The sequence below is a fragment of the Phyllostomus hastatus genome, unplaced genomic scaffold (genome assembly GCF_019186645.2).
Source record: "Phyllostomus hastatus isolate PE091 unplaced genomic scaffold, TTU_PhHast_1.1 phas_contig_38, whole genome shotgun sequence".
NCBI lineage: Eukaryota > Metazoa > Chordata > Mammalia > Chiroptera > Phyllostomidae > Phyllostomus > Phyllostomus hastatus.
Genome location: NW_025333869.1, coordinates 36,313,450 through 36,340,583, shown reverse-complemented (window position 1 = coordinate 36,340,583; position 27,134 = coordinate 36,313,450). Strand labels below are relative to the sequence as shown.

Genomic DNA, 27,134 nt, shown 5'->3' with positions numbered 1-27,134 from the left:
CATTTGCAATGGGAAAAATTGAATCTCAGAGAGGGGACACGACGTTCCTGGATCAAGACGTTAATGTTAATGTTGGGGCTAGAACTCGAGACTTCAGGCAACTAACTGGCCTAAGTGTCCTGCCTACAAATTAAGCAAGGTAGCGTGCTAGGCTTGAAGGTCAATGTTCGCTGCAGGACGATAGTCTAGATTACTGTTGCTTTAAATGTAGTCCCACGACCACTGACATTAGAATTTGTCGAACCTCGAGGAGCTCATTAAAAACGGAGATTCATGGGCTCCACACAGATACTGAATTGGGCGCTGCAGTAGGCCCGGAAATATGCATGTTTAGGTTTGAAAACACGCCGCATCCTCTACCCCACTCCTCCACAGTACTTTCGGCTCCAGCTCCTGCATTCACTGAGCGGCTCTGCGGGCGCTCTGCATCCCCCAATCTGACCTCAGAGCAGCGTGGGCGGCGCGTTTTCTGAGTGTAAATTGTCTGTTACGTACTAGCCCTCCGGCCAACACTTGCGGACGCCAACCAGGGCCCAGTCCGGATGAAGAGGGCTGCCGCACCTCCAACACCTCCTGGCCCCACTGCGGAACCTACTGCGGAGGCGGGGGCCGGGGGCAGAGGCGGCTCTACAACGCCCCTTCGAGGCTAGGGCCCTCCGCAGCTAGCCGGGCTGCGATTCCCCTCCACCGCTTCTAAGCTCCTCCACCTTTTCTGCAGCCCCGCCCACGTGGGTAGCCACGAAGGCGCCTGCGCCAATTCTGCCTTTCCCTAGCCTATCAACCAACAGGATGTTATTAGGTTTCCCATAGTGCCTCGCGAGTGGAGGGGTTTGATTGCACGCTCCGGAGGGTTGAATACAGGTTCAGATTGTCTTTGTTGGGGTTCTCCTGTAGGGCTTGGGTGCACTACGAGATTGCGGCTTGGTTACTACCTGCTCCGGCGGGTGCAATGCCACTTCTTCGGGGTGTGTGGGGCGTGCTGAGTGCCCTGGGAAAGTCGGGAGCGGATCTCTGCGCGGACTGTGGGAGCCGACTGCGCTCCCCTTTCAGGTAAGAAAGATAACGAGCCTGCAATGTAGACGGTTTCTTCCACTTTCTGCGCCCCTGCCCCCCCCCCCCGCCCCCACACCCGCCCCGGCCCAGGACGTCAGGGTTGCCTTAACCCTTTGATTCAGTCCCCGACCTTGCCAGGGGGGTGGTAGCTTTGCAGGCCTTATCCAGTAGTACCCCATGCTTTGCTTTGGGTCACTTTCCACCTTCCCGCCCCTCTCTGCCCGGCCTAGGAGCACCTGCCCGGTTGTTTGGCGTTCTTTGTAAAATTGCGCCAACAGTCTCCCGCCTTCATCTACGCGTGCTGGAGGCGGGGCCCAGGAGCTGCAGTAGAGGTGCGTTCGCTACTTTCTGCCTTTCGTAGGAGGTAAGGGCTTGGAGTTAGGCTTCAGTTTTGCAGGCTGTTCCCTCTGGTTAGGGAACGATTTTAAATGTCACTAGCTATTTTGTCGAAAGTGTCGGAAATACAGCATCTTGATGACATCTTATTTGGGACCTATTTATGTACTTGTGAATATTGGCATATATATTTGACATTGGTTATTTTCTTTTTATTTATGTAGTTTTGTATATATACCGAGATGGTTTTCATCCACCTTGAGAAGTTATCCAAAGAAGCCTATGACTTCATATGTTCGCTTTTCTAAAGAACAGCTACCCATATTTAAAGCTCAGAACCCAGGTAAGGAGTTTTGGGGCTTGCACTCTTCTCTGATGTAATAGCCCACTAAGCAGTTAAACTGCAAAGTTGATTTCCACTACCAAACGATGCAGTGACTGCAGGAACATAACTGTTCTCATTGATGGCCTGTGAAATAGCAGGTCTAACATTATTTTTACAAAATAGAAATACTAAATATAATTGAGAACTTATGAAAGGTATTTTTTTTAAGATTCTATTTATTTATTTTTAGAGAGAGGAGAAGGGAGGGAGAAAGAGAGACAGACAGACATTAATCATTTGCTTTTCACAGGCCCCCAACTGGGGACCTGGCCCTGCAACCCAGGCAAGTGTCCTGACTGGGAATTGAACCAGTGACCTTTTGGTTCACAGGCCAGGATTCAATTCATTGAGCCATACCAGCCAGGGGGAAAGGTATTTTAAAAATAGCACCATTTTGGGCCCAGTTGCCCTTGGCTTAAAAGACCATTGATGAATCATTTTATCTCTTGCTTAGCTCCTTGCCTCAAGGAATTATTAATGAAAGTTGTAGTGAAATAACATCTGTGGAAGTGTTGTGAACACTTGAAAGCTCTATACAAAGTAGTGCTTTTGCACTGAAAGATTTTGAGATAGCATGTTTTATGACTCCCTAGAGAGGCTGTAGGGTCTTCATTTGGGGTTGTAGTGAAAGCTAATAGCTAACCTTTGCTTATGATTTCTAAAGCCTTGTCACAAGCAGTACATCACAGGATACTTCTAAAAATCAAATGAGCTATAATAAAAATTCTCAAAGAATTGGTTTATGAGACGTGCTTAAGTGTTCACATCTTTTAAAATGTAGGAGTTGAAACTAATAAGTGGTTTGGTAAAGCATTTACACCCCGCCATTTTAGTTAAGATAAGGAAGGAAATTGGGAATAATGCATGGATTTTAGAAAACTTTAGTTTGTTTGCAAATGGTATTTCTGTAATTAAAATCCAAGATGGTGTTATATGAATCAAGACTGTATTTTGTTCTTTATTCAGGTGTTGTGAACTTAATTAGTAGAAGACTTGGAAAAAGTATTTGATTAAAATATGAAGTAAAGTACTCAATGAAATTGATTGCCCAACTGCTTATACTACTAGTCAATTTCTCAGTATTGTTTGATATACTCCTTGATTATTAGATAATAGACTTTAAAATTTGGATAAAGTATTAAATTTATCATAAAATTAGTTGGTTACAGAAAAGCTAAATCATTGTGTTATGTTGTGTGTGGTGTAGAGTATCTAATGAAACATGTTTAGAGTTAATAGATTATGATTTCCTGGCTGTCTTTAGAGAAAAGCTAGTTCTGAGACATAAAATTGTGGCATCTTTTCTCATTCCAATCCATAGGTGCAAGAAATTCAGAACTGATTAAAAAAATCGCAGAGCTATGGAGGGAACTTCCTGATTCACAGAAAAAAGTAAGCATACAGGTTTTCAACATTGCTGACCAGTTATTCTGTAGTTAGGAACAACTGCCAGCCTTTTAAGGGACCAGATGACCCAGAGTTTTATTTATTTATTTTTAAACATCCATTGTCTACAAAGGAACTTCATGCCTTCTGATCTACATAAATGATGAGAATACTGATTGTGGGGGTAGTGATGAAGAGTAGTGACATTGAAGGCTAATTGCTAGGCTAATTGCTCTGAGCTTGGTTAGCATGTATATGAAAAAAAAAACCCACATGATTTTGGTCCATATAAATATCCCAGAGCACATTTTCCATTTGGTAGTTCAGTCTATCTTTACCTGAAGTCATGCAGTTGTCTTTTCTTGGCAGATGTGCTATGTTTAATTGGCCAGCAACAGTTAATTGACTTACTATTGTTTTTTAAAATTTATTTATAGGTATATGAAGACGCTTACAAGGCAGACTGGCAGGCATACAAACAAGAGCTAATCAGAATTGAAGAAGAGCTAACTCCAAGTCAGAGGGTAACTTTAGAAAAAGAAATGATGCAAAAACGTTTAAAAAAGAAATCGATAATAAAAAAGAGAGTGAGTATTATTGAAATATTCTCTTGACAAAGAACTGAAACTTACATAATGAACAAATATAGGTAGTTTTGTCTTGATGATATGTGTGGCTATATGGTATACTCTAGTTAGGAAAAATGGGATAGTTCTCTTCTGCCATTAGGATCATTTGTTACTGAGTCCATCTTGGAAACCCTTGTTGCTACCTTGGGATGTAGGAATAGTAAGAATCTTTGCTTCTGAGTCTTGTCTAGAATAGCCTATTGATTTGAATAGTTTTATAGGTAATAGTTTGATTCTGAATATTGCTAATACACTGCATTTAATAACACATCAGGGAATAGTGCCTATTGTATCTAAGTAAGTGCCTTTAAGATGAAATCTTTTTTTTTTTTTCCCCCTCATTAAAAACCCCACATGATTCCTCCCTGGCTGGTGTGGCTCAGTGGATTGAGTGCTGGCCTGTGAACCAAAGGGTCTTGGGTTCAATTGCCAGTCAGGGCACATACCTGGGTTGCAGGCTAGGTCCCCAGTGGGGGGCGCACAGGAGGCAACCACACATTGATGTTTCTCTCCCTCGCTTTCTCCCTCCCTTCCCCTCTCTCTAAAAATAAATAAAATCTTAAAAAGAAAAAACCCACATGGTTCAAAAATTATAGTTCCTAGCTTAAGATATTAATCCATATAAATTCCATTGTTTGAAAGTTAGACTACATTTTTGTATACAAGCAGTATTAGGTGTGAGGTGGTCAGTACATACAGTACAGAAAATGGTCATCAGTTTAAACTACTTTTCTGAAAAAGTAGATTATAGCCCTTAAATGTGAGATACCAAGGTATGTATCCATGACCTTAATGTTTTGAGTCCTCCTAAGGACTCAGCCAATTTCAAGTCAGTAATCTAAGGTTGCTGATCCAATTAGTAAAAGGATCCAGAAAAGAAACCAAGAGTGAGAAATACACTTTCTGCATAGGGATGGTGTGTGAAGGGGTGAGTACTAAAGTAGACTCTTCCTCTTTTACTCTCCCTTTCTCTTTAGTGCACCCAACCACTGGTGAGTGGCAAGGACCAGAAGTGAGCATTGGGCAGATAGAGAGGCTTTCCCTTTCAAATATTTCTTGTCTTCCCTTTTCTCTTCTGGTGTTCCCAGTATGCTTTTGTTATACCTGTTACACCTGTTGTAGTTGTCCCATAGTCCTTGGTATTCTGGATTTTTTCCCCTAAGTCTTTGATTGCTTTGTTTTAGTGTTTTCAAGGATTTTGCTAATACTGTCCTCTAGATCAGATTCTTTTGCATGTGTCCAGTCTACTGATAAGCACATCAAAGGCCCTTTATTTTAGTTAGTGTTTTTGCTCTCTAGCATTTCTTTGTGGTTCTTTCTTAGGATTCCCATCTCTGTGCTTACATTGCTCATCTGTTCTTGCTTGCTTTCTAGAGTCCTTTGTGTATTAATCATTGTTGTTTTTAAATTCCTCATCTGATAATTCCAACATCCCTGCCATGTTTCTTTGTCTCTTCAAACTCTGTTTTTTGCCTTTTAGTGTGTCTTGGAATTTTTTCTTGATAGCTTGACCTGATGTACTGGGTAAAAGGAATTGCTGTTAAATAAGCTTTAATATGGTGGCAGGGTGGGGGCAAGGGAAGTACTCTCTAGCGCTGTGATTAGGTCCCAGTCTTTCAGAGATCCTATCTCTCTTCTGTGAACTGCACTAGCGTTTCAGTTTTCTCCCTTCCCCTTTGGTGGGATAGGATGGCTCAAGTGGGCTAGACCTGCATATTTTCCTTCCTTCGGTCAGTTAGGCTCTGATAATACCATAGAAGGTTAGCTCTGATTAACTAGTTGCCCCTAAGGGCAGGCTTTGTGAAGAATAAAAGAGTGCTCAGACATTTCAGAATGGCTTCTTGTCCCCGCCCCCTGCTGAAAGCAGTGGTGGGGGGTGGAGCATGTATTTTTCTAGATACTTCTATAGATACTTCTTGTGGGGATCTGGTCAAGCTCCTGAAGTTGTAAATCCCACATTAGTATGAGGGCCCTCCTGTGACAGGGTCCTCTGGTGTTCCTAAAAATCTTGGAGTTGTCCACACAGAACCTCCAGCAGTTTGTTCATTACAGTTCAGGTTTTCCTCCCCAGCCCTGGTTCGCACAGCAACGTCCTCCTGGGTCTCTGCTCTGGTCAGCCTCAAGACTCTGTTCACTTGTCTGTGTCCAGTTCAGGGGCCAACCGCAGTGTGCTCTGTGTCCTCTCATGGATCCAGGAAGAGTTGTTGATTTTTCAGGCTGTTCAGTTCTACACTTGTGAGGAAGGAGTGGCAACTTCTAAGCTCCTTACATGTTGAACCCGAAGCCTGAGGATTTTTTCCCTCATATTTCCCTTTCCACTCCCTGTTGGAATTTTCCTTCCCTCCCCATTAAAGACTGCCAGTGCCAAATAGTTAAAGATCAGGTGAGAAGTGTGGGAATTAGGAGGTTGCAAGCATATCATCTAGGAGAGAAATCCCTAGTAGTTAATTCTAGAAATAAAAGGGGCAATAATTAAGTTGTGAAGTCTACAGGAGTTTCATGAAATGTTCAGAGAAAATAAAGTGATTTTTCATTGGAAACAGAGGAGATTGTTTTATCTTTTAAAAAAGATTTGTACATGTGTTCAGTTCATGGAGACCTTGAAAATAATATGTAAAGGAAATGTATGGAAAATAACTCATAAAATCTATTATAATTTTCAAAACTTAGTGCTATCAAAATTCTGACCCCAGAAGGAAATAATCACACACTTTATGTAAGAATCATAACATTCATTTTAAGGAGCATTCTGCATAATACATGATAGTGAATACAGTTTCTGTAAGTAAAATTAAGTCTCATAGAGGTTAAAACTATATCTAACTCTTCCATTTTTATTACTTAGGAGTTAACACTGCTTGGAAAACCGAAAAGACCTCGCTCAGCTTATAACATTTTTATATCTGAACGCTTCCAAGAAGCTAAGGATGGTACCTCACAGGTAAAATAGAACTGCACTTGTGTTTTAAATTTTTGTTTATTTTAATTTTTAAAATATTTTAGGAGATTTTAGGGGTGCCATATGTCAGGTGGTGAGGAAAAGTAATAAACTATTATAAACAAATACAAGATACAAGTAAGGCCCTCTTTCTTATCTCTTTAATGGAAAGGTCCTTGGTATTACCATGTACAATTGAGTATACAGTTGCCAATATGTATATTTTCAACCTTTTTAATTAAAATTTTTTTTCTAGTTTGTAGGGTGTTAAAGTTTTGAAAATTTTTCTTATTCAGCAGTTCGTAAGTGTTTTACTATCACTGGGTAAGATTAAGAGTAGAGCTGTAGAGCCCTGGCTGGCATAGCACAGTGGATTGAGCACAGGCTGCAAACCAAAGTGTCACAGGTTCAGTTCCCAGCCAGGGTATATGCCTGGGTTGCAGGCCACGGCCCCCAGCAACCGCACATTGATGTTTTTTTCTCTCTTTCTCCCTCCCTTCCCTCTCTAAAAAAAAAATAAATAAATCTTTAAAAAAAAGAGTAGAGCTGTAATATTTTGTACTGGAATTTGAGCCTAACCTGCTGCTTCATGTTCTATCATTTAATAAAATGAAATTTTAGTTATGCCCATAGGAATGTCTTATATGTGTGTATGTTGTTGTGTGAATGTGTCAAAGAAGGAAAGGCTTGTTATTCCTGCTGTAGCTTAGTCTTTTTTCCTTCTTATACGCTCCAAATTGGCAATCCTATTTTTCCTTTTATAATATGATATGGTAAGAGAAATGTATGTTCAAATCTCTGTCTCTTGTTGATCTGAGATGAAGGTTTTTGCCACTCTGCTTGTTTGGGTTATTTGGGTCTGTAGTTGATTTCACCAATCCTGTTTAACATATAATTAAATAACATGTATATGTGATATCTTCTTTGGCCAGATACTTTCCTTAATTCATTCCCTTTGAGGTATTAAATTCAGTTTCTATGGCCCTACATTACTAATATGCAAGTTTATTTACTATTTTAGTTGGAATTAGCTCAGTCATTAATTTACTTTGGATTTAGTTTTCTTATCACCATGAGAAGGTTATATGCTTGAGAATTCTACATCAGTAGTTCTTAACTCTGACTAAAATAAAATAAATAAATAAAATAAAGCACATTGGAATCACCAAGAAAGTTTAATGGCTGGGTCCTATCCCTGGAAATGAAAATTAAGTTGACTATGTCATTTTATTCATTAAAAAGATAGTAGTTATCCATCCTTATAATTTAAAGAATCAAAGTAAGGCTGGTTATGAAAGATACTAGTTTTCACCACCCTGTCCTATTTCTTACTCTAGAAGCAGATTTTCCTCTTATAGCTGATTACTATGGTATTCATCTCTATATCTCTAACATATTTTTATTTCTTGATTTTTTTTCAGTTTTAAGCATTAGCTATACTTTAGACATTACCTCCCATTATTTAAGATGAACACTGGACTCTCCCCACTCTTCACATTTTCATCCTACCTCCCACCACCCATCTCCTAACCCCCGCAGCCAGCACACTGTTGTCCATGAGTCCTTTTTCTTTTTTTGCTCAATCCTTCTACCCCAAACCACACCCCCCTCAAGAGCTGTCAGCCTGCTCTCTATGATTCTGTCCCTATTTTGCTTGTTAGTCTAGTTTGTTCATTAGATTCCACATATGAGTGGAGTCATGTGGTATTTGTCTTTCTCTGGCTTATTTCACTTACCATAATGTTCTCTAGGTCCATCCATGCTGTCACAAAAGGTAAAATTTTCTTCCTTTATATGGCAAAGTAGTATTCCATTGTGCAAATATATCATAGTTTTATTCATTCATCTACTGTTGGACATTTGGGCTGCTTCCAAATTACCACTATTGTAAATAGTGCTGCAATGAACATAGGGGGTGCTTATGTTCTTTTGATTTAGTATTTCATGTTTCTTAAGATAAATTGTCTGAAGTGGGATTGTTGGGTCAAAAGGCAGATCCATTTTTAATTTTTTGAGGTATCTCCATACTGCTTTCCACAGGACTGCACCAATCTGCATTCCCATCTGTAGTACAAAAAGGTTCTCTTTTCTCCACATCCTCTCCATCATTTGTAATTTATTGATGATAGGTGTTCTGACTTGGTGGGAGGTGATATCTCATTGTGGTTTTAATTCACATTCCTCTCATGATTAGTGACATTGAGCATCTTTTCATATGTCTATTGGCCATCTGTATGTCCTCTTTGGAGAACTGTCTATTCAGGTCCTTTGCCCATTTTTTACTTGGATTGTTTGGCGTTTTTTGGTGTTGAGTTTTATAAGTTCTTTTATAAATTTTGGATATTAACCCCTTATCAAATGTATCATTGGCAAATGTGTTCTCCCATTCAGTGGGTTGTCTTTTCCTTTTATTGACGGTTTTATTTACTGGGCAAAAATCTTTTATAGTTTGATGTAGTTCTGTTTGTTCATTTGTTTTGTTTCCCTTACCTGAGGAGACATACCAGAAAAAATATTGCTATGAGCAGTCTCTGAGATTTTACTGCCTATGTTTTCTCCTAAGATTTTTACAGTTTTGAGTCTAACATTTAAGTCTTTAATCCATTTTAAATTTATTGTTTTGTGTGGTCTAGTTTCATTTTTTTTTTTTTTTTTTTTTTTTGCCTGTATCTACCCAGTTTTCCTAACACCATTTATTGAATAAACTAACTTTAGCCCATTGTATGTGCTTGAACCCTCTGTCAAATATTGACTGTGAAGGCATGGGTTTATTCTGGGATCTCTATTCAGTTCCTTTGATCTATGTCTGTTTTTATCCCAGTACCATGCTATTTTGATTACTATGTCCTTACACTATAGTGATTCCTCCAACTTTGTTCTTTCTCAAGATTGCTGTTGCTATTGGGGTCTTTTGTGGTTCCATATAAATTTTTGGAATTATAGGGGTGCTCCACATACTGAGCCCTGCCCCCTGTCCACCATGGATGAGAATAAGTCTACCAAGACATGATCTGCTTAGGGAGGAAAGGTAGCTAATCTCTCAAACGAGAAGGGCCTTCACCCTTCCTCAATGGGCTTTTATTGGATTCAATTTACAGAGGAATACAGGTAAAGTTCATCAGTCATTGTCAGGCAGTAATGATCAAACAATAGATAACATTCAGAGAACTGTGAGGGCTTATTCTGAGTCAGGGTCAGATAGCTAAAGGGCCAAGAAACTTTGGAAAACAAACTCATTTTAAGCTTGGACCCTTATTAAATTGAGGGCATTCTTAGCAAGCAGGTTTCATAGGATTTTATGCATTCTTTCTGAGGCCTGATCACCTCCAAGGAACTGCCCATTCCAGCACAGGGCTGCACTCACCTCTGGCATTGTTATAGGCTTAAGTCAGGAAGGGGAAGTAAGGCAGCCAAGAGATTAGGAGACTTTTTACAGATAGAATAAGGACTCAGGCCCTTGGAAAGCCAAGGGGTAAGGGTCCATCACCCCTTTTATATAATCCCCCAAGTCCTTCCCTGAGGGCCCCTTTGCCACTGTGCCTGTCTTAGGTTGTCCCTCCCTTGAGGAATTTTACCCGTCATTGGCTAACCAGTCATCTGCCTGGGCCAAGCAGGGTGAAATAAAGGGGGCAGAAGTGGTGCCCCTGCGGGGAAGATAAGCTTTGTCTCCTTAGTGGCTTATGGTCCCAAGGTCTTTTTACTCAGCCTTAGCCATGGGGGTTACAGCTTCTGAAATCAGGCAACACAGTTCCCAACATGGAATATTTGTTCTAGTTTTGTGAAATATAACATTGGTACATTGATAGGAATTGCATTGAATCTGTAGATTGTTTTGGGTAGTATGGACATTTTAATGATGTTAATTCTTCCCATACATTAACAACGTATGTGCTTCCACTTATTTGTATCATCTTCAGTTTCTTTCTTCAGTGTCTTACAATTTTCTGAGTACAGTTTTTGTTTTGTTTTGTTTTTACATTCTTGGTTAAATTTATTCCTAGGTGTTTCATTCTTTTTGAAGCAGTTGTGAATATCATTGTTATCTTAATTTCCTTTTCTGGTAGTTCATTATTGGCATATAAAAATACAACTGATTTCTGGATATTTATTTTGTATCCTGCTACTTTGCTGAATTTATTTGTCAGTCCTAGTAAGTTTCTTGGTGGAATCTTTGGGGTTCTATTTGTACAGTGTCATATCATTTGCAAATAGTGACAGTTTTACTTCTTCCATTCCAATTTGGATCCCTTTTATTTCTTCTTCTTGTTTGATTACTGTGGCTAGGACTTCCAGTACTATGTTGAATAAGAGAAGTGAAAGCGGACATTCCTGTCTTATTCTTGACCTTAAGGGGAACACTTATAGTTTTTGCCAGTTGAGTATGATGCTGAAACTGGAAAAGACACCAGAGTTCAGGCTGCCTGTCACTACCAAACCCAATAAGCAGAGACAGGGATTGAATCTTTATGGGTGCTTTATTCAGATGGCTGGTGATCTGAGAAGATGGTGGGTTCATATACCCTAACAGACCATCTTGTCTTTTCTTTCCAGGCCAAGGTTTTTATAGCAGGGAATAAACAAGTTTATGTGAGGGGTTTTGAAATTCGGGGGGTGGGGGTGCGGGGAGGGAGGTTTTGGTGAAAGAAGTTGCAACATTCCTGTCCTGGGCAGTTAACTCTTCCCAGGGGTGGGTGGTCATCTTTATCTCCCTGGAATACAAAAGCCTGGATGACTTCATTTGTCCCCAGGTGGTAATCTATAGCAGTGGCCCAGGAGGTCAGCTGTTTTCCCAGGAGCGGGGATGAGCCTTATCTGTAGTCTCTGAAACAAAAGCTTTAACATATACATTACTTGCTAGGCTTATAACTATTTACCTTAAAATAAAATTTTGCACTCTTAAGTCCCCTATCAATATTTTGGTTTTTCCCTTTCTTTTTCTTTGTTCTGACTCTAGAGTTCTTATTATTTCTTTATGCATCTTCTGAGTTGATATGCTAATTTTCTTTTCTGTATTGTCTTCTCTTAGCCTTTTTGATTTTCATTCTGGGGTAACAGTATAGATTTTCTTACTCGCCCTGCTTCCAGCATGGTATTATTGCCCCTTACTATACCTGGTATCCACTGAGTAACTCATATTGTACTGTTTTGAGAGGCCATGTCCTAGAATATGCCCATAGTCAGGATTTAACCTGTTTTTTAAAACACTTTCAGTCAGTCCTCCTGAACTTACCTCAATTTTTTACTTACCTGGTGCTGCCAGTTGTTGAGCAACTTTGGAATTCTACATTGTAAAACACTGCTTTCCCTACTGTCAACGTGGGAGTAGCTTTCGTGGGTTAGGTGAGCTGGGAACCATGGCTCCATGTGCGTTTCAGCTTCCACAGTTTTGCATTGGAAATGCTCTCTACTGTTATCTTTGTTCATATGGGTTCATGCCTTAAATTTTTTTGTTTATTCATTTAATGTTTGTTTGTTTTTTAATTTTAAAATGAAGAACAGAAATTTATTGGTCAGTTTTGGAGCCTGGGATGTCCAAGATCAAGATGCCATCATGGTTGCCTTCTGGTGAGGGCCCTCTTCCTGTTCATTAGCTGGCACCTTCTCACTGTCCTCACATAGTAGAAGGATCCGTTTAATGGATTTTAGGAGTGAAAAAACCATCTTTTTATCTTTAATTTTTTTGAATGAATTATTTTATTTAGGTGAAAGGTCAGACTACTTATGCTTGCAACTTTATAAATTATTTTTTAACTCATTGAATGTGAAACTTTATGGGTTAAACTTTATGGATAAGAAAAAGATGAATTAGGAAAGAGTCAAAAACATTAAAGTAATTCCTTTCAAAGCTAAGAGTTAGAGCAGGTATTTACTTGCTAAAGTTTAAAATATCCAAAACATAATATTTATGTAGTTTCAGGTACTACTTGGTATCTTCCTTTGTATCTGTTTTTGTCAATATGAAGATAAAATTCAATCAAAGTTCTGCTGAGGACAATAAAGTTATTCTCTCTCTACTTCTTAAAATCACAGATGATCTTCCTAGCTTTAAACAGATACTTTTCAGACCATGTTCTTCCCTCACGTTTTCCACCTGCCCATTTTCCCCTGTATTCTCTGCTCTCTGGGAGCAACAGCATAAGCAGCGTGAGGTGCGCTGACCCTTCTCTCTGCCTCTCTTCCAGCCTTGGAATCCCTGTATCCCTTTAATTTTATAGATGAAGAACCAAGCCTAAGGGAGGTAATAAAACTTTTTCCAAGTCCCACAATTAAGTTAAACTAAATACAGTTGAGGCTGGTGTTGTATTGTTCCTATGACCATACCTAAACACTTTGGCACACATTTCAGAGTAAAACGTTATAGAGAAGAAAAGAAAAACACTTAGTCTTTAAAGTTAAACTATAACAGAATATACTTGAATATCAGTATTTCTGAACCAAAAAAGATAAATACTGCACAATAAAACCTCATCAACAAAATAAAAAGGCAGCCTAGTGAATGGGAGTAAATATTTGCATATTATATATCCAATAAAGAGTTAATATCCAAAATATATAAAAAACCTCAAACAACTCAATAGCAAAAACAAATTCTGATTACCAAATGGGCAGAGGATCTGAATAGACATTTTTCCAAAGAAGACATAAAGATTGCTAAAAGGTGCTCAACATCACTAATTATCAGGGAAATGCAAATGAGAACTTCAGTTCACCTCACACCTGTTGTCACAACAGTGTTGGATGTGGAGTAAAGGAAATCCTTGTGCATAGTTGGTGGGAATGTAAATTGCTGAAGCCACTATGGAAAACAGTGTGAAGATTCCTGAAAAGTTTAAAGTTAGAGCTATCATATATCCATCAAGCAATTTTACCTCTGGGTAATATCCAAAGAAAAAGAAAACACTAATTTGAAAAGCTAACTGAATGCCCACACCCTCATGTTCATTGCAGCATTGTTTACAACAGCCCAGATGTGGAAGCAGCTTAAGCGACTAGTGGTTGACTGGAATAGAAACTGAATCTAAAAATAAATAAATAAAATCTTTAAAAAAGTCCCATTTTTTAATGGGACTTTTAATAAAAAGTCCTTCTAATAAAAAAGATCTTTTTATTTTTTTTAAAGTTACCTTTTTTTTAAAGATTTTATTTATTTATTTTTAAAGAGGGAAGGGAGGGAGAGGGACAGAGAGAGAGAAACATCAATGTACGGTTGCTGGGGGTCATGGCCTGCAACCCAGCCATGTACCCTGACTGGGAATCGAACCTGCAACACTTTGGTTTGCAGCCCGCGCTCAATTCACTGAGCTATGCCAGTCAGGGACCCATTTTTTTTTTTAAAGAAAAGAAACTGGTAATATGAATATGAATATTAATCAACCATAAAAAGAAAGAAAACTTACCATTGCGGTAACATGGTTGGATCTTGAAAGCATTTATGCTAAATGAAATAAGTCAGACCAGAGAAAGACAAATACTGAATCATCTCACTTGTATGTGGAATCTAGAAAATGAATCACCGGAGCTCTTAGATAAAAAAACATATTGGTGGTTGCCAGGGATGGGGGATAGACAAAATGGGTGAGGGTGGTCCAAAGGTACAGACTTCCAGTTATAAAATAAGTAAGTCTTAGTGTTGTAGTGTACAACATAGTGACTATAGTTAATGCTATATTGCATATTTGAAAGTTGCTCAGAGAGTATATCTTAGAAGTTCTTAAAAAATTATGCTGACAGATGTTCACTATTAACTAGGCTTATTGTGATGTTCATTTCACAGTATATACAATAATACTGAATCATGTTGTGTACCTGAAACTGATGTTTTATGTCAATTATATCTCAGTAACAGATATATATTCCAGTCATTTGTGTATTTTAAGTTTAATAGTTTAATTTAGAAGGAAAAGATAGGAATTGATGAGGCTTTACCTCTGATTCTTAATATCTGAGTTTTTGTTGAAATGAGTAATAAAAAAATTTTTCTTTAATCACTAAAGTTCATGTATCTGGTACTTAAACATGTACTGTTTTACAGTTAAGGCTGAAGGCTGTAAATGAAAGCTGGAAAAATCTTACTAGTTCTCAAAAGCAAGTAAGTATGGTTTTAATCTCAAGTACCTAGAGTATCTATGAGAGGATGTATTAGGGCAAGGCTTGATTCATGTGACAACAACTTTACACTACTAATAACACAGTGAGAGTATTTTAAAATAATTTTCTGTTCTTAGAATCAGTTCAGCTTTTTTCTTTTGGAAGTTTTTAACTGCAAATAAAATTGGTATTCAAAGCAATGTCACACCGAGTTGAGTGTCCAGTGTATCCAGTGCCAGTCGCACTGTGCCTCCCTCCCTTTCCCACGTTCCCAAGCCCTGAAGTTGTAATAACTCAATACAGAATCTTTGTCTCTTACCTTCTTCTCATCTAATTTTTGTCTCACAAAGCTTTCTTCCTCAGTCCCCCTTTATACATGTAGAGGAGTAAGGTAATTTTTATAGTATATATGGAAGCATTCCAGAAATTAATGGCAAAAATTCTTCTAAAATTATTTTAACAACTACACTTTTTCTCAGGTATATATTCAACTTGCCGAAGATGATAAAGTTCGTTATTTTAATGAAATCAAATCTTGGGAAGCACAAATGGTTGAAGTTGGACGTGAAGATCTTCTTCGTCGCAAAGTGAAGCCCCCAGCAAAAAGCACTGAGGAGTATAAATAGAAGACTGAGTTATGGTCGTAATGGATAGACACAAGAAACCAATTAGGTGTCCATGTCTGAAATTCTTAGAAAATTAGAAGGATAAAGTTGGTAAACATTTTATACTTAATTCCTTTTTCTTTATGCCATGGACTTCTGCCAGTCCAATACATTTTGTATTGGTATCTTACTTTGGAAAACTCAAACATACAAAAGTTCGTGTGAAGTTTATTTTCTGTTTAGAAACTGCAAAGGATCAAAATAATCCATGAAGTGCATCAGTAACCATTTTACCTTTGATAAAGGTGACTCAGACTGTGAAGGTTTTTTATAATACTTGATGACTGTGGGAAGGATATTCTTGTCTCCTTATATTATGGAGGCAGGGTTTCCTGTTCAGGAGTGTCCCAAATTGTAGAGCCATCGTGTTCTATGATGAATAGTGCATTTTTTAAAAGAGCACCCAGAACTCATTTAGGTAAATTCTAATTCGTAGGTATAATTTACATGCAGGGCTAATGGTTGTACAGGCAAGGACTTGCTGGGTTCAGTTGCAAGTTTTTGTATAAAAGTTGGAGAGATTTGTAAACCTTTTCCTCATTGTCTGTTTTTCTAAAGTAAAAACTAAGACATTATGTTCTAAACCTGTGCATATTTTATATTGCATAGAATTAAATTTTTGTTTCCTAATTACATGTTAAAGGTGAAACATTTGTTTTACAGCTTTTTTTTCTTTTTAAGTAGAGATATGTATTCTGAATTATTTTTTCTCTCATGTGACTATTTATCCAGAAAGTAGAGAACTTGTCTGATAAATTTTAAAATGAGAAATCCAAAAACAAGTCTCCAAAGTCTCTGGACTTGGAACTTATTGTTCTGAAACATTTTATAGGACATGAAAGACATACAGGTGACAGCCAACTCTGGCCCCTGGGCCCAGTTCCTCCCACTGCCTGCTTTTTCATGGCCTGTGAGCTCAGAATTTTGTTTACAATTTTAAATGGTTAAAACATATTTTAAAACATGAAAATTAACATGAAAGTCAATGTTTATAAATAAAGTCCTATTGGAATACAGCCATGCTCATTCATTTATTTTTCATTTATGGCTGCTTTTGTGCACCAGGAACAGAGTAGAATAATTGCTCCAGAGACTATGGAGCAATTATCTAAAAATCTTCAAAATCTAAAATGTTTACTTTGTGACCCTTTATAGCAATAGTTTGCCAACCCAGGGCCTGCAGCAGAGTGTGGGTGACAAGCGTTCCAGTCCATCGATGTGTTGGGATAGGTATTCTGACGGACTCAGAGGTTCTTATTTTAGAATTTGTCAGCGTTGTTTTTAAGAGGAAAGAGGTCAAATCACAAAAGCCACACCGTTGTCCCACAGTGTTAACACGCAAGAAAAATAATCTTGTTTCAAATTATGTTGTGTCATAATAAAAGAGTTCCATCTGGTGTGGAATGAGAATCTCTTAAATTATCTGCTATGCCTTCATAAAATGAACCTTAAGAGTTTTCCAGTTAGCACATACCGCAAAAACCTTACCATCTTTTAGCATTTGTTTATCCTCTTAAGAGAGTTAAGCAAAAGTTTTCAGAACTCACACCACCTTTTTGATCAAAGTTATTCATCTTTCATCATCAGTTCATAGTAATAGGGTAACTCAAAATTTATATGTACCCTGTGTTGCACAAACTATTGAGGAATTCTCAATTCCAGATCTCCAGAAAAATTTGAAGATTTTTGTTGTTTGTGGATAGAAAATAAGTGAAAAGTCATGCCTTGTTCTATACTGAAGTTGATAAAGGTGTGGACTATGGATTAAAGAGAAAAGTGAAACTTAATAGGAAGCTTAAAATTGAAGTTGGGTGTTTTCAAACAAGTTTCTCCTGTGGTTATGAATATGGGACAAAGTCTGCTGTTAGATAGACCCCATGAGGAGAGGGGCTGGGGGAGAAGAGGTGTGCTGGTGTCTGTCACAGTCGTCCTTAACTGGGTTTCTGGGAGAAGTTAAGCTCTAATTCCATGTGGCATTTAGAATGGTACTGATTGTGTACTGTACTTAGGAGAATGGTGAAAATCATTCAAGTCATTTATGGTGTTCTGTGTATCAGGTGAGCCCAGGGAGCACATAGGAGTCAGTATGTGTTAATATTATAGGATAGGTAAGGTTGAGAAATGAGTTTTGTAGACATCTGGAAGACAAGTGTTGTATAAAACACATTTAAAATTACCTTCTTTCAATATCTCAGCATTCAACTACCTAAACTATTTCATACAGAATACATTCAAATCATATTTTCCCAATTAGGAAGTTCAATGTCTAGTAAGCTCTCAAGTACATAGGAGAAAAAAAGTATGAAATAGTGTCTTGACTAGTGTGGTACAGTTGGGCAGCATCCCACAAAGTGAAAGGTCACTGACTCGATTCCTGGTCGGGGCACATGCCTGGGTTGTGGGTTCAGGGTACCTATGGCACCTTATCATTGTTTTCCACATCAACATTTTCTCCCTCTCTCTCTTCCCCTGTACTGCCCCAAAAGTGTGAAACAGTGAAAAGAGCTAAAGCAGAACCATTTTATGATACCATTTTTTATTTGGTTTTTCTTTTTCCTAAATGAATGTCATTATTAATGCTTTAAATATTATGAAAATCTGATTCCACACCTTAGTAAACTTCAGTACATGTTGAAGATTGGTATGCCATGTAGCAAATACCTTCCAGTTTAACAATATATGCAAATTGTCTTTTTAAAAAAATTTTTATTGATCTTAGAGAAAGGGGGAGAGGCAGAAAGAAATTGACTTGTTCCACTTATTTGTGCATTCATTGGTTGATTCTTGTATGTGTTCTGACTGGGGACTGAACCCGCAATCTTGGCATATCTGGATGATGCTCTGAGTTACCTGACCAGGGCTAAACTCTTTTGTAAAGAATAAGAACTTATGTCAATAACTAGTAGCAACTCATATAAAGCCTTTCTTTTTAGACTAGGTTGACCTAACACAGTAATTTTTTTAGGACAAATTAACAAATTAGTAGTTTGTTACTAATTAATTACTAGTAAATAATTTAGCTGTAGGAGCTGAAGAACAGTGCTAGGTGGAAAGATGCTGAAGAAATGAAGCAAAGCTGTGCTTATGCTGTTCTGAGCATGTGTTCAGAGTCAGATTTCTGTACTTTTGTTCACTGGTGTACCAGTGTTAGGTTTGAAATAATTAGATGACTGAAGAGGGTTGTGTGATAATTCTTCTTTCTGTTGTTTATTTAAAGGATATTGGCCCTGGCTGGTATAGCTCAGTGGATTGAATGCGGGCCTGCGAAGCAAAGGGTCTCAGGTTCAGTTCCCCATCAGGGCACATGCCTGGGTTTTGGGTCAGGTCCCCAGTACAGGGAGTGCAAGAGGCAACCATACATTGATGTTTCTCACCCTCTGTTGCTCCTTCCGTTCCCCTTTCTAAAAATAAAATAAAATCTTAAAAAAAAATAAAGGATATTGTGTGAAGATTCAGCCTGCTGTAATCATGTAATTTTGCTATTGCTTTTGGCTAACTCCTTTCTTGAAGATGCCATTTTTTAAAAACGAGGTGTATATTTTTATAGATCCTATGAATGTGTGTATTTAAATTTCTGAATTAAAATAAATTGATTTAAAGTACCTAGCAAATTTTACTGATTTTTTTCCTGACATTTTCTGTACCTAAAATTAATCAGTCACCACCAGGAAGATTTTATATTGTTAAGCGATAGTATCCATTGTTTTTCTCAATTTTATTAATATTAACGCTAAGAATATTCTCTCTCTTTCCTCTCTCACAGCCACCCTTCTTCCTTCTCTTTATTTGTCTCTTATGGAAAAATTTGAAAATGTTATTTAGCACAGACTGTGTTGAAATTTTAAAACAGTAATACTCTTTAAAATTGAAGCTTTGGAAAAGAAAGACTAAGAAAGTGGACATAAATATAATTACTTGCATTTGTAAAACTTTCCAAACAAAGTGTCATAAAACTATACATAGTATCAGTTTCTCACATTGTTTACAAATAAATTCCTTTTGGCAATCATTTACACATATGTAATAAAAAATATGTAAAGCACAAACTTTTCTAGTGCAGATGACCCTCTGTACTTAGGGGATTGGTTCCAGGATACCACCCTCCCCCCCACCCCACAAGTCCCTTACATGAAGTAGTTACACTGAAGTGAATAATTATTAATACTGTATTGTTTAGGGAGTAATGACAAAAAAAAACTACATATTCAGTGTAGACATAACCATCTAGGCTTAACTATATAGTACACAGCAGCAACAATAATTTTTCAAATATTTTTAATGCAGTTATCCCATGGACACAGAATCCACAGATAACAGGACTGGTTACATTTAAGAAATTAGATACATATTTATATGTATTTTACTGTCTAAGGAGCTAGATGCAGTGAATCTTAAATAAGAATTTTAAATAAGCTAAACATTTAAGAATCATCCAAACATTGTCAAAATAATCCTTATATAATGGTTTCTGATTTACATATGTAGTGTGAAGGAAATACTTGAATTTTTTGTCTATTTAAAATTCATCCATTTTCATTCCCCCTCTTCACATAATTCACTAATCATGTACATGATAGGGGAAGAAGGAAGGGAAAACATAGATTGGACTGACCTTAAATAGGCTGCCAACTATCAGCCTTGACATTAAAAAACTTGGTTTGGTCATACCCATCTTTAAGATTGTATATTTACTAACTGGAACTTCTGTGCATTAAATCAGTAGGATTTAGAGATGAGAAGAATCTCCATTTTTTAAAGTAAATTATTCAGGAATTGTTGAAGCATAATGACCATTCTGCCCAATTTGTGTTTTTTTCCCTTTGGCCACCCCAGTCAGAACATACCGTCAATACTTGTGTAAGTGAGGTGAACGGGAATGTTACTGGCAGATACTTAGAGGTGCCAATAGCTTTTCCAAGCTGAAATTTGTATCCTGACTATAAGACTACTTAGGTAAAGACAGAGATTTGTTAGAAGTGTAGGAATTTTGTCTTAATTTTGAATAACATCTGAATTTATACAAGTTGAGCATCAAATATTAATTAGACTTCAGCAACTCAGAATGTTTCACCAGAGCTATGCCCTCACCTTCAGTTTTTAATTTTGTAGGGCTCCTACTTGTCATTTGTACGGTAATTAGAGCCTGAATGACTGAATGGGTGGTGAGACGTGCCACAGCTCTCAGCCACTACTATTACTGAAGTGGTGTCTTGGATTCAGAAGGGAAGTGTTCCTCTTTTTTTATGAAAAATGGTTTTGATTGTTGATTCAGGTTGTTGCTGAGTAGGAAGAATAAGAAAGAAAATGTACATAACTAAATAATTAGAATTGGCCATTGCTCTCTATAAAGACAAGTGATGAAAAAAAGTTCGAAAATGGTGAGAGTAAGCCCTCTTTCTCTCTTCCAAAATTTCAGTGAAGTGACTAAAATGAAAAACAGAACACATTAGAAAAGGTCCTCTACAGGTAGGCATAGCAACATTAGAAAGCAAGAAACAGTACCATCAGTACAGCAGCGATTTCTAGAAGGTAGGTAGGGATCAACAGGTGCTCTTTAGTGCCAGTAAGAGCAAGCCATGTAAAGTGAGGAAGTAGAAACGTGGACGCCTCACCAGTTTTGAGCAGTGGGGACTAGTCAAAGGTTAACTAACTCCTAGGGTGGTTGGAGAGAAACATGGGTTGGGTAGGGCAGGAGAGGAGTAAGTGTGAATGCACTAACTAAAGAGAGTTTGTTTCTCCCTACTTAATGTGCTTAAATTGAGGAAAGTAGATAAGCTATTGCATAATGGGTTCTTTGTTCAGACTAGGCGTGGTGGTTCTCAACCCTTGCTCCATAGAATCAGCTAGACCTTTTTAACATGAAATTGCCTAGGCCAGAATTCTGGAGGGTAGAACTGGGCATTGGAGTTTTCGTGAAAGATGTTGGTGAAATGAAGGAACCACCTGGTATTGCTCAGAACTTCCCAACCTGGTAGCAGTGGCTGGTAACAGAGTAACTGCAATCCATTATCCAAGTTGGAAGGTTTTTGGAAAAGTGGGAACTATTTTATATTCATGGGACAGGAGGCAACCTGGGACATAGAGTCACTCTAGTTATGAGTGTGCTTATTTATTCCTCTTACCTCTTTGTGTAGTTAGACAATTGTTGGGAAGAGCCTAAGTTCCATAAGGTCCCTTTTCTGTTTTCTTCAGTATGCCTTGTGCATATTAGCACTTTTGGTAAGCCATCATGCGAATGAGGTTGGTAAGTATTGTTTCTAACTAACCTCGGGCTACTTCGAACACATGAAGTAAGATGAGAGTTTCCTCTGAAAGAGATGTCACCTTCCCTGGTGTTGAATCCCTGATTTAAACCCTGGAGAGTTTAAACCTTAATGGTGCTTGAAGCATGGAACCAAGCTGACTGAGGACTGTTTTCTTTTTAATTCATTTGTGACCAGACATGCTTGCTTGCTTTTTAAGAGCACATGGAACATTCTTCAGGATAGGCCATGTGTTAGGTCATAAAACAGCCTCATATTGAAAAAGATTAAGATCATGCAAAATAATCACAGTTAAAATAATAAGGAAATTGGGAAAGTTCACAAATACATGGAATATAAACATCACATTTCTAAATAACAATGTGCCAAAAAATAAATCACAAGGGAAATGGAAAACACATTGAGATGAACGCAAATAAAGGCAATGTTCCAAAGCATGATGGGATACAGCCAAAGTAGTGCTGAGAGGAATGTGTGTAGCTGCTACTGTCTGCATTACAAAAGATCACAAATCAACAACCTAACTAACCTTTGACTTTGAGACTGGAAAAAAAATAGCAAAGTAAGCCTGAAACAAGCAGGTGGAATGAAATAAGAATTAGAGCAGAAATTAATAGATAATAGAGAAAAATCAATGAAACCAAAAATTGTTTGTTTGAACTGATCAATAAAATCGACAAACTTTTAGCTAGATTGACCTAGGGAAAAAGATTCAAATTATTAGAACCTGAAATGAAAGAGGTTACTTTACTACAGATTATACAGAAATAAAAAAGGATTATAAAGAAATAGTATGAGCAATCTTATGACAAGTTAAATGGACAAATTCCTGGAAAGACAAACTGCTGAGGTGTATAAACCACATAGCTGAAAGTTTGGGAGGAAGTAGACGTATTTTCTAATTAGTTGGGTCAAAAAAATTCAAATGTCATGTAAAGTTACATAGCAACAGAACTAAAACTATAAGGAAAATGTTGCGCGTGGGTCACCGGCTAGCAGGGACCACGGCACACTGTGGATGGCTCGACAATACGCGAGAAAAAACACACATGCACAGAGACAAACCAGTTTCTGTGGGGAAGTAGGGACAGAATGGCCACCCCCCTAGTGGGGAGCGCGCTGATCCACCGTCCATACCTGCTTTTATTAGGGCTCATGCTACATAATAACTCAGGTAACGTACAATACTCATTAGGGGAAGTAAGGAATATATAAAACAAAGAACTCTGCCGGTCTATTGAGTTGGGGGGTCAAAGAGCTGTAAGGCTGAGGAACAAACTAGCTTCCTCCTAAGACCCTCCTCATTCAACTGAGAGCATTCTTGAACAAAGAAGGTTTCACAGTAATTTACATGTTCTTTCTTAGGCCTGATCACCCCGGGAAATCCGCACTTCCCAGTACCGAGCTGTACTTCCCCGTCATTGTTTCAGGCTTAGGTGGAGCGCGGGAACTAAGGCCACCGAGAGATAAGGAGATTTTCTTCCGGACGCTGAGAACTCAGACTTTGTCAAAGCCGAGGAGTGAGGGTCCATCACCCCCTTTGCTGCAGCCCCCCCCAAGTCCTTCTTTTGGGGGGGCCTCCCAAAAGTGATCGTGCCTGGCTTGGGTTGTTCCCCCGTGGGGAATCTTACCCGTCTTTGGCTAACCGACCAAGCTTTTTGGGGGTTCGGCAGCAGAAACAGCATTACTGCCAGGGAGATAAGCTTTTGTCTCCTTGCCGGCTCAGGGTTCCAAGGGCGTTCCCTTAGCCTTAGCTAGGCGGGGGTTTCAGCTTCTAATACCAGTCAGGGCGGTTCCCAACATATCCCCCTTTTTTAGTTTTTTTAAAATCAATTGTGGTCGTTAAGCCTGTGAAACCTACTTTTGCTGTTTTCGAATGCAAATCAGAAGAAAAGCAACATCTACATACATCATAAGGCAATAATAGAAATATAAAGCAGAAACTAAATTCTATGGGTGGTGAATACCTAAATTTCTAAATTCAGTGCAAGAAAACATATTAAGGGAAAAACAAAAGTAATAGGTCTGATTACATTTCAATCTTTGAGAGAAATTACATAGATATCAGGAAAGGCAAATTACAAGGCAGTTTGAGCATAATGCAAGCCTGACTTCTTACGAGAGGATTTCTTAACAGGTGCAGTTCTGCGCACCGACTCATCACCTACTTTCTTACGTGGGTGTTGAGTTTTAATTTTACGCCTGCCAGAGTGGTTTCTCATACCTTCTCCCTTGTTTTCAGTTAGGACTGCTAAGGGTTCCATAAAGGTGGCTACCTGCTGGTCTCTGATACGACCCTGGGAAAACAATTTGCAAATACACCGAAGTACACAAATCAATATCACAATCAGTAAACAACCAGCAGCTCCAAAAACCCAAATTCTCAAATTAATTCCATCAAACCATGTTTTAGGATTCAGCCAATTAATATTTTCATTAAGGGCTCGAAAAATGTCCTGTTTGGTTAAACGTTGAATGTCCTGCAGCTGATGATGTAACTCCAACTGCAATTTATCAATTTGTCCTTTTAAGTTAGTGGAGAAAGCTCCCCTCAAGCGATGTTGTATATCAGTCCAATTATGTTGGCTGGAATTCCATTGTAGCGGTGTGACGCACAGTCTGGAGAAACTAGGGTCACAGGTTAGGTATTGACGAGTCACGAGAGCGTCCTGGCGTTCGCCAATCCAGTCCAGTGCTGATTCAACTGCAGAAAGGCGGGTCACGATCTCCTGATCTATTTGAGCCTGTTGGACTAATTCTAAAGTAGCATTGATTAAACCATAAGTGCAACCAGGTGTTAACAAACTGTCGGACTCATAAGGAGAGCAGTGCATTGTTAAATGCTAATAATGCCATTTGGATTCATTCATTTTCTGGTCATATTCTGGAGATAACAGATTTGGAAAGAGTTGGAAGGCACAATTAAATCATAACCACTATTAACGACTGATCTTGTTAGATTTATGCAAAGAGACCTTATGTCATCATTCACTCCTTTAGAATGCCAAATTCTGGAGGGATCAGGTAGGGAGAAAAATATAAAGTGTGAAGGAAAATCCTTTTCCTTCTGCTATCTACCAGGCTTCTTAAAACTTTCACTTCCACAGACCTTCTGCAACATTCACAAACTCTCTATTCTTTTTCATACACTTTCTGATATCCACCAAGATTGCATCTTCATGCCTTATACCTTCCATTACTAACACACACCACATAATTCTTTCTTAAAATGTTTACTTCCACAGATTTTCTGCAACATTCACAAACCTTCTATTCTTTCTTTCATACTCCTTCTGATATTCACCAAGATTGCATTTCCATGCCTTATACCTTCAATTATTAACTAACATCACATAACTTCTTTCCTAAAACTTTTACTTTTCCATTTATCTTTACAGTTTCCCATTTACATTCCTACAGTGTGAAGTTTCAACCTTCCCTGGAATCCTCAATTTCCTTTTCAGAGCAGATACAGAGCAAAATCCATCCTTCTCTGTGGGGGTGAAGGTGGGGCCTCCACGATCTGCTCACTCAATTTGCACACCGTTTCACTGTCAGAATCAGATTCCTCATCATCTAGCTCTGTTTTCTTTGTCCAAATGAACTCAAGAGAATCCCTGACAAGCCTCCAGGTTACAAAGGTGTGCACACCAATAGATATACCACTGTTTTGCAAAGATTTCAACCTTTCACCCACTTTTTCCAAAACATCAATGTCTAACGTCCCTCTATCAGGAAATGAAGGACAACATTTTCTTATAGATTGCAAAAGCTGCACCAAATGCTTTTCTTTCTTATACTTTGTTATACTTTCTTATACTTCCTTATACTTTGCTTCTTTAAGAACTTGTTGTAATATACACAGAAAAGATTTCTGCCCTTTAGATAAGTTACAACCTATGTTTACCTCCCTTCTTTTTTTTTTTAAAGAAAAAGCTTACTTTTATTTACTTTTAATTGGCCAAAATAAATCACCTGATTACTTTTTTCAAGGCAAATCGTTTGTTTTTTCAAACTTGAGAATTAGATTACTATGTACCCAATTATAGGCGGTCGCGAAGAGAGAAACAACCTAGAAAAGAAAGACCTACTTCCCTGAAAATTCAACGCATCCCACGACAAGCCCGAGAAAGAGTTCGGGGGTCGTTGGCCCTTACCTGGGCTGTTAGCGCGCAAATCCACCCGAAGTTGATGCGTTGTCCACAGCGACGGCTCGTAGCCGCTGGTTCCAAGTGGTCTCGAACGGGGTCCCACCTCTGTGGTCCCGAATCGCTGCCCCACGTTGGGCGCCAGCTGTTGCGCGTGGGTCACCGGCTAGCAGGGACCACGGCACACTGTGGATGGCTCGACAATAAACACGCGAGAAATAACAACATGCACAGAGACAAACCAGTTTCTGTGGGGAAGTAGGGACAGAATGGCCACCCCCCCTAGTGGGGAGCGCGCTGATCCACCGTCCATACCTGCTTTTATTAGGCTCATGCTACATAATAACTCAGGTAACGTACAATACTCATTAGGGGAAGTAAGGAATATATAAAACAAAGAACTCTGCCGGTCTATTGAGTTGGGGGTCAAAGAGCTGTAAGGCTGAGGAACAAACTAGCTTCCTCCTAAGACCCTCCTCATTCAACTGAGAGCATTCTTGAACAAAGAAGGTTTCACAGTAATTTACATGTTCTTTCTTAGGCCTGATCACCCTGGGAAATCCGCACTTCCCAGTACCGAGCTGTACTTCCCCGTCATTGTTTCAGGCTTAGGTGGAGCGCGGGAACTAAGGCCACCGAGAGATAAGGAGATTTTCTTCCGGACGCTGAGAACTCAGACTTTGTCAAAGCCGAGGAGTGAGGGTCCATCACCCCCTTTTGCTGCAGCCCCCCCAAGTCCTTCTTTTGGGGGGGGGGCCTCCCAAAGTGATCGTGCCTGGCTTGGGTTGTTCCCCCGTGGGGAATCTTACCCGTCTTTGGCTAACCGACCAAGCTTTTTGGGGGTTCGGCAGCAGAAACAGCATTACTGCCAGGGAGATAAGCTTTTGTCTCCTTGCCGGCTCACGGTTCCAAGGGCGTTCCCTTAGCCTTAGCTAGGCGGGGGTTTCAGCTTCTAATACCAGTCAGGGCGGTTCCCAACAGGAAAATTGGAAGGAGTAATGTTACTGTAAGTGGTTAAAATTTGTATCTGTCATGGAGACATTGTTTCAATACAAATGAATTGTACAGGCACAATCACATTAATGAGGGCTGTAGATGCACTCATCATACTGAAGCCTGGAAAGAGGAATGGCCAGCGCGAAGGTGGAACAGGCATGGGAGGACAGGAAGCGAGATTCGCTTTTCTTCTGCTACCCTTCTGTGTTTTCATTTCTGTATTTATATTATTTAAATAACTTTAAGT

General features: G+C 38.8%; 1 protein-coding gene across 1 annotated transcript; it reads left to right on the top strand.

The window, feature by feature from the left end:
• Positions 1-726: 726 nt before the first annotated feature.
• TFAM (transcription factor A, mitochondrial) lies at positions 727-17,384 on the top strand. Its single transcript, XM_045842251.1, has 7 exons — positions 727-1,050; positions 1,614-1,732; positions 3,096-3,166; positions 3,598-3,747; positions 6,635-6,730; positions 14,760-14,816; positions 15,295-17,384. Exons 1-7 carry the CDS (start codon positions 950-952, stop codon positions 15,439-15,441), a joined length of 741 nt encoding a protein of 246 aa, XP_045698207.1. The 5' UTR covers positions 727-949; the 3' UTR covers positions 15,442-17,384.
• Positions 17,385-27,134: the final 9,750 nt, after the last annotated feature.

Excerpts from the sequence above, each read along its gene's own strand:
- TFAM (XM_045842251.1), top strand. The coding sequence starts at position 950 with ATGCCACTTCTTCGGGGTGTGTGGGGCGTGCTGAGTGCCCTGGGAAAG. Across the intron at positions 3,167-3,597 it reads TTCCTGATTCACAGAAAAAA|GTATATGAAGACGCTTACAA; the intron begins GTAAGCATACAG and ends ATTTATTTATAG. Across the intron at positions 6,731-14,759 it reads CTAAGGATGGTACCTCACAG|TTAAGGCTGAAGGCTGTAAA; the intron begins GTAAAATAGAAC and ends ACTGTTTTACAG.